This window comes from Branchiostoma floridae, chromosome 4 (assembly GCF_000003815.2).
Source record: "Branchiostoma floridae strain S238N-H82 chromosome 4, Bfl_VNyyK, whole genome shotgun sequence".
Classification (NCBI taxonomy): domain Eukaryota; kingdom Metazoa; phylum Chordata; class Leptocardii; order Amphioxiformes; family Branchiostomatidae; genus Branchiostoma; species Branchiostoma floridae.
Window position 1 is genome coordinate 26,646,655 of NC_049982.1, and position 13,136 is coordinate 26,659,790.

A 13,136-nucleotide genomic window follows, 5' to 3' on the forward strand; every position below is an offset into this window, starting at 1 on the left:
ACGCCTCTGAAAAAAGTTGAAATCGTACGTGTGAAGCAAATCTGTCTGTTGGACCGAATGGATTTGTGTCGGACAACAAAATGCCACAATAACGTTTCAATGTGATTGATTGAAAACATGATTTGCAGCTTGATTCCATCGTTTCGTCCATCAAAACATATGATGAGAAACTAGTTCCTTATTACAATTGTGTAAGAAAGGAGTAGAAACAGAAAGAAACAATATCCTAACTCCTGGGATTCGAACCTGCGCCGAATCCGGGCCGCCAGATTACAAACTCAACACGCAAGCGATTACGCCAAAAGGCTCAAATACGTTTTGCCAGTTTAGCAGTTCTTAAACCCTACTGTCACAATGGGAGAGAGATTTTACGAGTCTAACTCTACTCGGATATGTAGCAGTCCGCATCAAACTCAGATCTTTTACGTCTCTGCCCATACCGGTAGTTGCCTGGTATCTAGCCGTATTATAGCTCCCGATTCTCATCTGTCCTCTCCGTAAGTACATTTACTATAACACGGCTGGATACCAGGCTAGACCGTTACCGTTTGGTAGATGATTATAAATATGTCTAAACTTACCCGCGGTATCTCGAACCATGGTCTCGCCCTTAGATTCGTCCCCCGTCCTCTCCTCTCTTGGGAAAAAACTTATTAACACCATATACAAATTCATATTTCCAATGAAGTCAGACAAACATTCGATTGTAAAACCTGTCTGTTCCTACATTTTCAGTATCACAAAGAAGCGAGAAGAAGTCGACTTCACATGGTAGAATATAATCCTTGTGTTGTTTGACATTGTAAATATTTCATGTATACCTGTCAGCTATCATTTTGTTGCGACCTGTACTTAACCCAGTGGGTGTACATGTACAATATAGGTCTTCATTCCTTAACATACAGCAGGTAAAATGGCAAAACCTTTTAACGTTACCACATTGTGAATGGGGCGTCTGTCGGCGGCCAGGAAACTTTGTTGTTCTAAACAAAAGCTTAGAGATGGAATATCTTTGTTGTTCTAAACAAAAGCTCAGAGATGGAATATCTTTATTGTTCTAAACAAAAGCTCAGAGATGGAATATCTTTGTTGTTCTAAACAACAGCTTAGAGATGGAATATCTTTGTTGTTCTAAACAAAAGCTTAGAGATGGAATATCTTTGTTGTTCTAAACAAACGCTTAGAGATGGAATATCTTTGTTGTTCTAAACAACGCTTAGAGATGGAATATCTTTGTTGTTCTAAACAAACGCTTACAAATTGAATATCTTTGTTGTTCTAAACAAACGCTTAGAGGTGGAATATCTTTGTTGTTCTAAACAAACGCTTAGAGATGGAATATCTTTGTTGTTCTAAACAAAAGCTTAGAGATGGAATATCTTTGTTGTTTTAAAGATGAAATATCTTTGTTGTTCTAAACAAAAGCTTAGAGATGGAATATCTTTGTTGTTCTAAACAAACGCTTAGAGACGGAATATCTTTGTTGTTCTAAACAAAAGCTTAGAGATGGAATATCTTTGTTGTTCTAAACAAAAGCTTAGAGATGGAATATCTTTGTTGTTTTAAAGATGAAATATCTTTGTTGTTCTAAACAAAAGCTTAGAGGTGGAATATCTTTGTTGTTCTAAACAAAAGCTTAGAGATGGAATATCTTTGTTGTTCTAAACAAAAGCTTAGAGATGGAATATCTTTGTTGTTTTAAAGATGAAATATCTTTGTTGTTCTAAACAAAAGCTTAGAGACGGAATATCTTTGTTGTTCTAAACAAACGCTTAGAGACGGAATATCTTTGTTGTTCTAAACAAAAGCTTAGAGACGGAATATCTTTGTTGTTCTAAACAAAAGCTTAGAGATGGAATATCTTTGTTGTTCTAAACAACAGCTTAGAGATGGAATATCTTTGTTGTTCTAAACAAAAGCTTAGAGATGGAATATCTTTATTGTTCTAAACAAAAGCTCAGAGATGGAATATCTTTGTTGTTCTAAACAAAAGCTTAGAGATGGAATATCTTTGTTGTTCTAAACAAACGCTTAGAGACGGAATATCTTTGTTGTTCTAAACAAACGCTTAGAGGTGGAATATCTTTGTTGTTCTAAACAAACGCTTAGAGATGGAATATCTTTGTTGTTCTAAACAAAAGCTTAGAGATGGAATATCTTTGTTGTTTTAAAGATGAAATATCTTTGTTGTTCTAAACAAAAGCTTAGAGATGGAATATCTTTGTTGTTCTAAACAAACGCTTAGAGACGGAATATCTTTGTTGTTCTAAACAAAAGCTTAGAGATGGAATATCTTTGTTGTTCTAAACAAAAGCTTAGAGATGGAATATCTTTGTTGTTTTAAAGATGAAATATCTTTGTTGTTCTAAACAAAAGCTTAGAGGTGGAATATCTTTGTTGTTCTAAACAAAAGCTTAGAGATGGAATATCTTTGTTGTTCTAAACAAAAGCTTAGAGATGGAATATCTTTGTTGTTTTAAAGATGAAATATCTTTGTTGTTCTAAACAAAAGCTTAGAGACGGAATATCTTTGTTGTTCTAAACAAACGCTTAGAGACGGAATATCTTTGTTGTTCTAAACAAAAGCTTAGAGATGGAATATCTTTGTTGTTCTAAACAAAAGCTTAGAGACGGAATATCTTTGTTGTTCTAAACAAAAGCTTAGAGATGGAATATCTTTGTTGTTCTAAACAAAAGCTTAGAGATGGAATATCTTTGTTGTTCTAAACAAACGCTTAGAGACGGAATATCTTTATTGTTCTAAACAAAAGCTCAGAGATGGAATATCTTTGTTGTTCTAAACAAAAGCTTAGAGATGGAATATCTTTGTTGTTCTAAACAAACGCTTAGAGACGGAATATCTTTGTTGTTCTAAACAAACGCTTAGAGACGGAATATCTTTCTTGTTCTAAACAAACGCTTAGAGACGGAATATCTTTGTTGTTCTAAACAAAAGCTTAGAGATGGAATATCTTTGTTGTTCTAAACAAACTCTTAGAGATGGAATATCTTTGTTGTTCTAAACAAAAGCTTAGAGATGGAATATGGCGTCATAAGGCGACGTACGTTCGAGAAAGGCCATCGAGTTGTTGCGCGAAAAACAATGGCATGCGAGCCTTCATATTGCCAGAAACGATATCCCGCACCGAAGACGCAGAAAAGGCGAGCCTATGTGCTCCTAGCGGTACCGCCCAGTACTGCCCTTGGTGCTGAAGAAGATATCCCGTATGAAACACGCCAGTAGGTGACCTATATAGTCCTCTAGCGGTACTAGTCAGCACTGCAATTTGTCCTGGAGTAGCTGGTTACCTTACTAACGGTAGATAAAAAGTCATCGAACGTTGCTAAATGTAAGACAGTTTTCAAGCATTGACCGAATTTACTAACTTCTAATGTGTTGGCTCGGTGTTTATACCTCTAAGCTAGCTATAGACTGTACTAATCTCCAAGCAGATCCTACGGTAGCGTTTAGTATCAAACGCTTGCAGAGAAGTGCAGCCGGCCTAGGAGTGTGTATGCGACCTTACTACCGTGATCTAGACGCCGTCACGCCACTCTACACCATTTCCTAGTGATGGGTTTAACTGAGCCCGGCCGTGGAATGTAGACCTCTGTATGCACAGGAACACTCGTACGATTTGATGACAGCAATGGTTTTCTGGAGGGAGAGGCCGAGTTTTAAATAGATAGGGAGCTGGCATTTACCCAGCTAGATAACAGGAAGATGAAGAGGTTGTGCGGAACTTAGTGACGTCCCCTAGAACGGCATGTACAATCAAATAGTGGCACCTGTTATCTGTAAATAAAGTTAAACATTGGACATTTGTTTGACACAGATACCAACCAAATTGTCTTAAACGTGAGCTATCGTGGGGAACCTGATACATGTGGCGGGATGTGCAACATTTTCACTAGATTCTAAACCATTGATGAAGAACGAACCACGAATGTACTTCTAGTTCCAGCAGGACTGGGTAAAAAACTTTTCATAACAAATTCCTGACGGTGCCATGTGTAGTAAAATCCCACCCGCCAAGTTTCAGTGTCTATTTGTTTGTCAGCAGTGATTGACAGCTTTGTTCGCTAGATAAATAGAATTAGACTTTTGACCTGTTTATGTTAAGGGCCATACATCCGTTGGTCTCATGTTTGGTTGGATCCATATTGGTGGCGCTCGCTCGAGCTCAAGTCACTGATCTGCTTTTTTGGCGACACCTCAAGGACGGAGCCGTTAGTACAGAACTGCGATTGAGTTCACTCATGCATTCCCCTAGGCCCTTGGGAATTAGGTTTTTGGCAACGCTTTGTGGCACCAGCTATGTGGCACTATTAGGTCAGGCCACAAACATGTGGTGAAAGGTCATCTTCTCAGTACTGCACGAGATAACATGAGAACATGGCCACAGATTGCGACAATGTGCATCACAGCAAATGACAAAGTCCACCCCTCCTCAATGCTGATTCAAAAATATCCTGACCAAAGCATGTGTAGAAAATGAGATGCCAAAACCGTACGCTCTTCTGCAGTAGCACAAAAAGCTACCAGGAGTAATGTCCAAGCAGACGTGTCAGATGGATGAAAAAAATAGACGGTTTTGGCCAAATAGGGACAAATAAGTTGCCATGGGACTTCAGTCGGTCTTTTGCAGTCCATCCAGTTATAGCCAGAGGCCGGCCCCATAGCCAATCTTGCCCTTTCTTGTGTTCTGTTTACACCTAGCCATTTGTAAACAACTGTTCAAAAATAATTTATTTATTGTGCTGTTAAACCACAAACAAACGAACTAAGCCACAACCACACAAAGCTACGGATTGCACATCACTTCAGAAATAACATATGACATACATTACATACCTTGCTAATTCAAGACGCAATTTGAGACAGAAATTGTCACATAGTAGTTTAATTTTGTTGTATATTCTGTCGCACTTCACAAGTACAGTAAAACACCATGTGTTATAGGATTAGAAACTGGTGCACTGAAACACAACGCTCAGGTGTAAATGTCTTCTCTGTCCCAAAAGTCGCACTTGTCCTTCCGATAGTCGTGCATCAGTATGTTCTGTGGAGTCGTCATGTTCAGGATAGGAAACCCGTTGTCCTTGTTGTACTTTGGCCAGTTCAGGTTATCTGGTATGTTGAGGTTGGGACGGGGGAGATGTTCGTTAGGTTTGTTTGGATCTCCTGTGTGCGCAAAGTTCCCGTAGTGGTAGGCGATGGTGTCGGCCAGGACCTGTTCGTCGGCGGTCAGACTGAGGTTTGCCAGCGGTGCGGATTGGAAGACAATCGGAATGTCCGAGGCGTGGCAGACGTGGGTAAAACAGCATGTAGAGTTGCCCCAAGTGTGTTTGATAGAAAAAACATGGTCGAAGACGTAGAGCCAGACGTCGGAATTTCCACCGGCGATGGCGTTCCGTATGACGTTACGGGTTGGACAGGCCCAGACCCAGTCCGTCACAGCCACGGATAAGACAGGCCGATAGTCTGAGGATGGTGGCGGGTCATATTCATCAATAACTTGACCTGCCTTCAAGCGCATAAAGGCCACAGCAACGCCGTCCAGTTCGAGTTTCGACATTTTTCCGAACGCTCCATAAATCCATGGAAAAGCTTCTTGACTTACTGTGCCTATGATAAACGGCTTTTTCTGAAACTGTCCTTTTGCAAATTTGTCTACAAGTTCTTCGGTTAGAATATCGCCGTCAAAGTGGGGTCCCCATTGCTCAAACGCCTCAAAGAGACGAAACGGGTTTTCAATGAAGTTGCCTATCATCTTTTGCGCGTATATAAGTTCTTCCGTTGCTTTGGAACGGATATATACACTTGACGTCGCCGGCCGAGCAGTTCAGCAGTTCGGCGAAGCGGTTTCCGAGTCGCACGGCGTCGGCACGAGACTTGTGATAGATGGTGAAAGGTACGCTCGACATGATGCCCTTTTCGAACAAGTCGGCAGAACCGTTGTACGTCATGTGAATGCCGACTGAATCGGACCCTGCACTCTGTCCGAAAATGGTGACGTGGTCTTTGTCTCCACCGAAATCACCGATGTTTTCCTGTACCCACTTTAAGGCCTGGATCTGATCCATTGTTCCGTAGTTACCTGTCGGGGCGTCTTCCCCCTCGCCGGCCACCAGGAAACCCAGAGCCCCGAGTCTATAGTTGGTTGTCATGACAACGGTGTTTGTTTTATTGGCCAGAAAGCGACCGTCATAAGACAGGGCAGAACCGGTACCTGAATCGTAACCACCGCCATGGAACCAGACCAAAACCGGTAGCCTTACGGTAGAGTTCGTCAGGATGGTCCGTGAAATAAAGATGTTGAGATACAGACAGTCCTCGCTGAGTTTGCCGTCTCGGGGACAGACGAATTGAGGGTCTTCATCGTCCGGGCCGCAGCCGATCTGTGGACATGCCGGGCCCGGTACGCTGCCGTCGCGGATGTGGGGTGCCCACGATCCCGTAAACGGCTTCGGAGGTTTCCAGCGGAGCTCGCCAACCGGGGGTTGTCCGAAGGGTAGACCGAGGACGAAGGCGCCTTCCTCTATGTACACGCCCCGCACGTCTCCGTACTGCGTGTGGAAGATAGGACCGTGGTCTGAGGCGGACATCCCCGCCACAACCGAGAACAAGACAACAATCTGGACAACGGAAAAGCTAGACATGGCTAGGATCTACCGTGGACGAGTATAGCCTAGTAGAACGACTAGTATATGACACCAGGACAGCCAAGTACCCGTACGTACTACTATTGATACTGTTTGTACCCTTCTTACGTGTATTTTTGTTTAAAGAGATTAATAAGTAATCCTCATATCATCAGGTAGGTCCAAAAGCCCCTTTAGTGTCCGGCTGAACTTTTGACGTCTCCTCGTGCTCATTACTATCTATGACAAGGTTAAACTGCGCAGGCGCAATGAAATGTATAGTGAGTAATATGTCAAAGCATAAGACCCCTGATATGTAAGCAAGGTATTTACACAGAGTATTTATCCGCAACCTATCCTTTGGCGTCGTGGTAAATATAAAAAAGGGGTGCTACAAAAACCATGAGCACCTCGTACAATTTTTACGCGAAAGCTATCGCGGTACGGACTTCACTTGTAACGTAGTGCAATAAGTTGACCTTCTAGATCGTGTGAATATATGATTGTGGAGTTTGCCCTGACGGGGATCTAGTAAATGGGCATGACTTGTATAGTTGACTGGGTGAATGGCCAGACTGGCTGGCTGGGTGGGTGTTTCGGCTGTAGTTTCACATTACCTAGCCATAACCCATAATGGCGATATCAAATGGCGTCGAAATGTTACAAACACAGTACAATTTGAGACAGAAACTGTCTTGTAGTATTTTGATTTTATTGCATTTTCTGCTGCACTTCACAAGTACTTCAAAACCCCATAATTCCTGGGATTAGAACATGGTATATACGTGCTGAAAAACAACGCTCAATTTCCTCAGGTGTAAATGTCTTCTCTGTCCCAAAAGTCGCACTTGTCCTTCCGATAATCGTGCATCAGTGTGTTGTGTGGAGTCGTCATGTTCAGGATAGGAAACTGGTTGTCCTTGCTGTACTTTGGCCAGTTCAAGTTATCTGGTATGTTGAGGTTGGGACGGGGGAGATGTTCGTTAGGTTTGTTTGGATCTCCTGTGTGCGCGAAGTTGCCGTAGTGGTACGCGATGGTGTTGCCCAGGACCTGTTCGTCGGCGGTCAGGCTGAAGTTTCCCAGCGGTGCGGTTTGAAAGACAATCGGAACGTCCGAGCCATGACAGACGTGGCTAATACATGTAGAGTTGCCCCAGGCTTGCTTGATAGACAAAACGTGGTCGAAGACGTAGAGCCAGACGTCGGATTCCCCACCGGCGATGGCGTTCCGTATGACGTTGCGGGTTGGACAGGCCCAGACCCAGTCAGTCACAATCACGGATAAGAAAGGCCGATAGTCTGAGGACGGTGGCGGGTTATATTCACGAAGGACCTGGCCTGCCTTCAAATGCATAAAGGCTACAGCAATGCCGTCCAGTTCAAGTTTAGACGTTTTTCCGAACGCTCCATATATGTATGGAGTAGCTTCTTCACTTACTGTACCTATGATAAACGGTTTCTTCTGAAACTGTCTTTTTGCAAACTTATCCACAAGTTCTTCGGTTAGAATATCGCCGTCAAAGTGGGGTCCCCATTGCTCAAACGCCTCAAAAAGACGAAGCGGGTTGGCGATGAAGATGCCTATCATACCTTGAGCACGTACAAGTTCGTCTGTGGTTTTGGAACGGATACACTTGACGTCGCCGGCCGAGCAGTTCAGCAGATCGGCGAAGCGGTTTCCGAGTCGCACGGCGTCGGCGCGAGACTTGTGATAGATGGTGAAAGGTACGCTCGACATGATGCCCTTTTCGAACAAGTCGGCAGAACCGTTGTACGTCATGTGAATGCCGACTGAATCGGACCCTGCACTCTGTCCGAAAATAGTGACGTGGTTTTTGTCTCCTCCGAAATCACCGATGTTTTCCTGTACCCACTTTAAAGCCTGGATCTGATCCATTGTTCCGTAGTTCCCTGTCGGGGCGTCTTCCCCCTCGCCGGCCACCAGGAAACCCAGAGCCCCCAGTCTATAGTTGGTTGTAACGACAACAGTGTTTGTTTTATTGGACAGAAAGCGACCGTCGAAAAAGAGGGCAGAAGCGGTACCTGAATCGTAAGTACCGCCATGAATCCAGAACAACACGGGTAGTTTAACGGTAGAGTTCGTTAGGACAGTGTGTGGAACAAAAATGTTGAGATACAGACAGTCTTCACTGAGTTTCTTGTCTCGAGGACAGCAGTGGAATAGGGGCTTTTCATCGTCGGGGCCGCAGCCGACCTGCGGACATGCCGGGCCCGGGACGCTGCCGTCGCGGATGTGAGGTGCCCACGATCCCGTAAACGGTTTGGGAGGTTTCCAGCGGAGCTCGCCAAACGGAGGTTGTCCGAAGGGTAGGCCGAGGACGAAGGCGCCTTCCTTTATGTACACGCCCCGCACGTCTCCGTACTTTGTGTGGAAGATAGGACCGTGGTCTGAGGCGGACATCCCCGCCACAACCGAGAACAAGACAACAATCTGGACAACGGAGAAGCTAGACATGGCTAGGATCTACCGTGGACGAGTATAGCCTAGTAGAACGACTAGTATATGACACCAGGGCAGCCAAATACCCGTACGTACTACTATTGATACTGTTTGTACCCTTCTTACGTGTATTTTTGTTTAAAGGGATTAATAAGTAATCGCCATATCATCAGGTAGGTCCAAAGGGCCCCTTTAGTGTCCGGCTGAACTTTTGACGTCTCCTCGTGCTCATCACGATCTATGACAAGGTTAAACTGCGCAGGCGCAATGAAATGTATAGTGAGTAATATGTCAAAGCATAAGACCCCTGATATGTAAGCAAGTCATTTACACAGAGTATTTATCCGCAACCTATCCTCTGGCGTCGTGGTAAATATAAAAAGGGTGATGCAAAAACCATGAACACCTCATAGCTGTTTTTCGCGAAAGCTAGGGAGGAACGGACTTTACTGTAAGGAAGTGCAATAAGATGGCCTTCTAGATCGTGTGAATATAAGATTGTGGAGTTTGCCCTGTCGGGGAATAAACGGGCATGACTTGTATAGTTGACTGTCTGGCTGGGTGGGTCGGCGGCAGTTTCACATTGCCTAGCCAAAACCAATAGAAATGTGGCGTCGAAATGTTACAAACACAATATGAGACAGAAGTTATCATATAGTATTTTGATTTTATTGTATATTCTGCTGCACGTTACAAGTACTTCAAAATACAATGTTTCGTGGGATTAGAACATGGTATATACGTGCTGAAAAACAACGCTCAATTTCCTCAGGTGTAAATGTCTTCTCTGTCCCAAAAGTCGCACTTGTCCTTCCGATAGTCGTGCATCAGAGTGTTGTGTGGAGTCGTCATGTTCAGGATAGGAAACTGGTTGTCCTTGTTGTACTTTGGCCAGTTCACGTTATCTGGTATGTTGAAGTTGGGAGGGGGGAGATGTTCGTTAGGTTTGTTTGGGTCTCCTGTGTGCGCAAAGTTCCCGTAGTGGTAGGCGATGGTGTCGGCCAGGACCTGTTCGTCGGCGGTCAGACTGAGGTTTGCCAGCGGTGCGGTTTGAAAGACAATCGGAACGTCGGTGCCATGACAGACGTGGCTAATACATGTAGAGTTGCCCCAGGCTTGTTTGATAGACAAAACGTGGTCGAAGACGTAGAGCCAGACGTCGGATTCTCCACCGGCGATGGCGTTCCGTATGACGTTACGGGTTGGACAGGCCCAGACCCAGTCCGTCACAGCCACGGATAAGACAGACCGATAGTCTGAGGATGGTGGCGGGTCATATTCACGAAGGGCCTGGTCTGCCTTCAAATGCGCAAAGGCTACGGCAATGCCGTCCAGTTCAAGTTTTGAAACTTTGCCTCCAAGCGCCCCATATATGTAGAGTACAGCTTCTTCACTTACTGTTCCTATGATAAACGGTTTCTTCTGAAACTGTCCTTTAGCAAATTTGTCAACAAGTTCTTCGGTTAGAATATCGCCGTCAAAGTGGGGTCCCCATTGCTCAAACACCTCAAAGAGACGAAACGGGTTGGCTACGAAGGTGCCTATCTTATCTTGTGCTTGTACAAGTTCGTCTGTGGTTTTGGAACGGATACACTTGACGTCGCCGGCCGAGCAGTTCAGCAGTTCGGCGAAGCGGTTTCCGAGTCGCACGGCGTCGGCACGAGACTTGTGATAGATGGTGAAAGGCACGCTCGACATGATGCCCTTTTCGAACAAGTCGGCAGAACCGTTATACGTCACGTGAATACCGACTGAATCGGACCCTGCACTCTGTCCGAAAATGGTGACGTGGTTTTTGTCTCCACCGAAATCACCGATGTTTTCCTGTACCCACTTTAAAGCCTGGATCTGATCCATTGTTCCGTAGTTACCTGTCGGGGCGTCTTCCCCCTCGCCGGCCACCAGGAAACCCAGAGCCCCGAGTCTATAGTTGGTTGTGACGACAACGGTGTTTGTTTTATTGGCCAGAAAGCGACCGTCGTAAGAAAGGCCAGAACCGCTTTCTGAGTTGTAATTACCACCATGAAGCCAGACCATAACGGGTAGTCTTACGGTAGAGTTCGTCAAGACAGTGCGTGGAGTAAAGATGTTCAGATACAGACAGTCCTCGCTGAGTTTGCCGTCTCGGGGACAGACGAATTTAGGGTCTTCATCGTCCGGGCCGCAGCCGACCTGTGGACATGCCGGGCCCGGTACGCTGCCGTCGCGGATGTGAGGTGCCCACGATCCCGTAAACGGCTTCGGAGGTTTCCAGCGGAGCTCGCCAACCGGGGGTTGTCCGAAGGGTAGGCCGAGGACGATGGCACCTTCCTCTATGTACACGCCCCGCACGTCTCCGTACTGCGTGTGGAAGATAGGACCGTGGTCTGAGGCGGACATCCCCGCCACAACCGAGAACAAGACAACAATCTGGGGAACGGAGAAGCTAGACATGGCTAGGATCTACCGTGGACGAGTATAGTCTAGTAGTACGACTAGTATATGACACAGGGACAGGCAGTAGAATACCTGTTCGCACCACTGTTGGCACTGTTCGCAGCCTTCTTACGTGTACTAGTGTTTGTTTTAAGAGACTAATAAGTAATCCTCATGTCATCAGGTAGGTCCAAAGGCCCCTTTAGTGTCCCACTGAACTTTTGACGTCTCCTCGTGCTCATCACCATCTATATCTAAGAGCACAACCCGTCGTACGTGCAAATACGTGCTGTCTACGTGCCAATCTTTTCGGATCCGTAAGTGGTATTAAGTAGTGTACCGCCTCCGTACGAACTCGTAGGCAATCGGATTTTGGAGCACGCAGACACGCCGTACAACTTTACGTGCAGGCAAAACTTTGTGTGCCATCGGGCTGCGGATTCGTCCCCCGTACGTGCCAGTACGGTCGACGCGCGTGCCCTGAACGTTTTTAGAGATACGTGGCGGACGTGGCCTCCCAAACAAAAACGTACGGACAAAATGCACTTACGGCGGGATGTGCCCTTAGCTTATGACGAAACGCATTGTAGGTAATATTTCAAATGTCAAAGTTGAAGACCAATGAGATTCTTGCGTGGTTGTCATCTATATCATCGAAGCAACATGACCTAACCTTACAAACGTGGGGTGAAAGGTCATCTTATCGATACTGAACGTGATAACATGATCACATGGCGGCAAATTAGGACAATAAATATCTCTCTCTCTTTCTCTCTTTCTCTCTCTCTCTCTTTCTCTCTCTTTATCTATCTATCTAAGTAGCTATCAATCTACCTATCTATCTCTATCTATCTATCTCTACCTCTATCTCTGCCTTTATCTCTCTCATTTCCTCTCTCTTTCTCTTTCTCTACCTCTCTCTCTCTCTCTCTTTCTCTCTCTCTCTCTCGCTCTCTCTCGCTCTCGCTCTCTCTCTCTCGCTCTCTCTCTCTCTCGCGCTCTCTCTCTCTCTCTCTCTCTCTCTCGCTCTCGCTCTTTGAAACGGAGACAGGGGCGTCCTATACGAAGTTTGCCTTCCTTTAGTTGCCATAGAAGAGCGACTTTATTTGAGATACGGGAGTTGTCATATAGTGAATATCACAGCAGTGAATCCATCCATCCTTTCATGATGAGTTATCCTGTTTAAAAAAGCAAAGATCCCAACCCTGATAAATCGGCAAAGGCAAGAAAAGCTGCTAGGAGGCCCAAATGAAAATGCCACCACTTATTATTTCAGATTCTAGCAGGAAACAAAGTACTGATTGCAAAATATCCAGCTAGTGGTCATATCATGCGTAGAACATAGACCGCTTAAACCAGACGCTCTGCTGCACTGCCTCATAAAACTGCCAGGAGGCCAATAGCAACACTTATCTATGTTTTGTTTTGGCTTTTATCAGAGCGCACACGACCCATCCTATGACGTCATGGTAAAAATCTAGTACAAAATGTCGAATACTTCGTTGATATTTTGACGTGAAAGTTGAACTACTGAAGTTGAAGTTACATGAGTAGAAAAGATGACCAACTGATATAATTCATGCAAATGATGACTTATTTGCATAATCAATAAGAA

At 44.9% G+C, this 13,136-nt stretch overlaps 3 protein-coding genes across 3 annotated transcripts; all 3 read right to left on the minus strand.

Annotated features, from left to right (window-relative positions):
- Positions 1-4,994: 4,994 nt before the first annotated feature.
- On the minus strand, positions 4,995-6,663 carry LOC118413697 (crystal protein-like). Its single transcript, XM_035817225.1, has 2 exons — positions 5,823-6,663; positions 4,995-5,485 (listed from the first exon to the last, which is right to left on the minus strand). Exons 1-2 carry the CDS (start codon positions 6,661-6,663, stop codon positions 4,995-4,997), a joined length of 1,332 nt encoding a protein of 443 aa, XP_035673118.1.
- Positions 6,664-7,426: 763 nt separating this feature from the next.
- LOC118414994 (cAMP-regulated D2 protein-like) lies at positions 7,427-9,683 on the minus strand. Its single transcript, XM_035819363.1, has one exon. The coding sequence runs from the start codon at positions 9,119-9,121 to the stop codon at positions 7,457-7,459; it is 1,665 nt and encodes a 554-aa protein (XP_035675256.1). The 5' UTR covers positions 9,122-9,683; the 3' UTR covers positions 7,427-7,456.
- A 191-nt stretch (positions 9,684-9,874) lies between these two features.
- On the minus strand, positions 9,875-11,539 carry LOC118413698 (crystal protein-like). The gene has a single exon (XM_035817226.1). The coding sequence runs from the start codon at positions 11,537-11,539 to the stop codon at positions 9,875-9,877; it is 1,665 nt and encodes a 554-aa protein (XP_035673119.1).
- Between the last annotated feature and the right edge of the window lie 1,597 nt (positions 11,540-13,136).

What these genes read in the sequence shown, in the direction of transcription:
- LOC118414994 (XM_035819363.1), bottom strand. Translation starts at nt 9,121, where the DNA reads ATGTCTAGCTTCTCCGTTGTCCAGATTGTTGTCTTGTTCTCGGTTGTG.
- LOC118413698 (XM_035817226.1), bottom strand. Translation starts at nt 11,539, where the DNA reads ATGTCTAGCTTCTCCGTTCCCCAGATTGTTGTCTTGTTCTCGGTTGTG.
- LOC118413697 (XM_035817225.1), bottom strand. Translation starts at nt 6,663, where the DNA reads ATGTCTAGCTTTTCCGTTGTCCAGATTGTTGTCTTGTTCTCGGTTGTG. An exon ending in CTCGGCCGGCGACGTCAAGT is followed by an intron (nt 5,486 to 5,822) that starts GTATATATCCGT and finishes CACCATCCTCAG; the next exon opens with ACTATCGGCCTGTCTTATCC.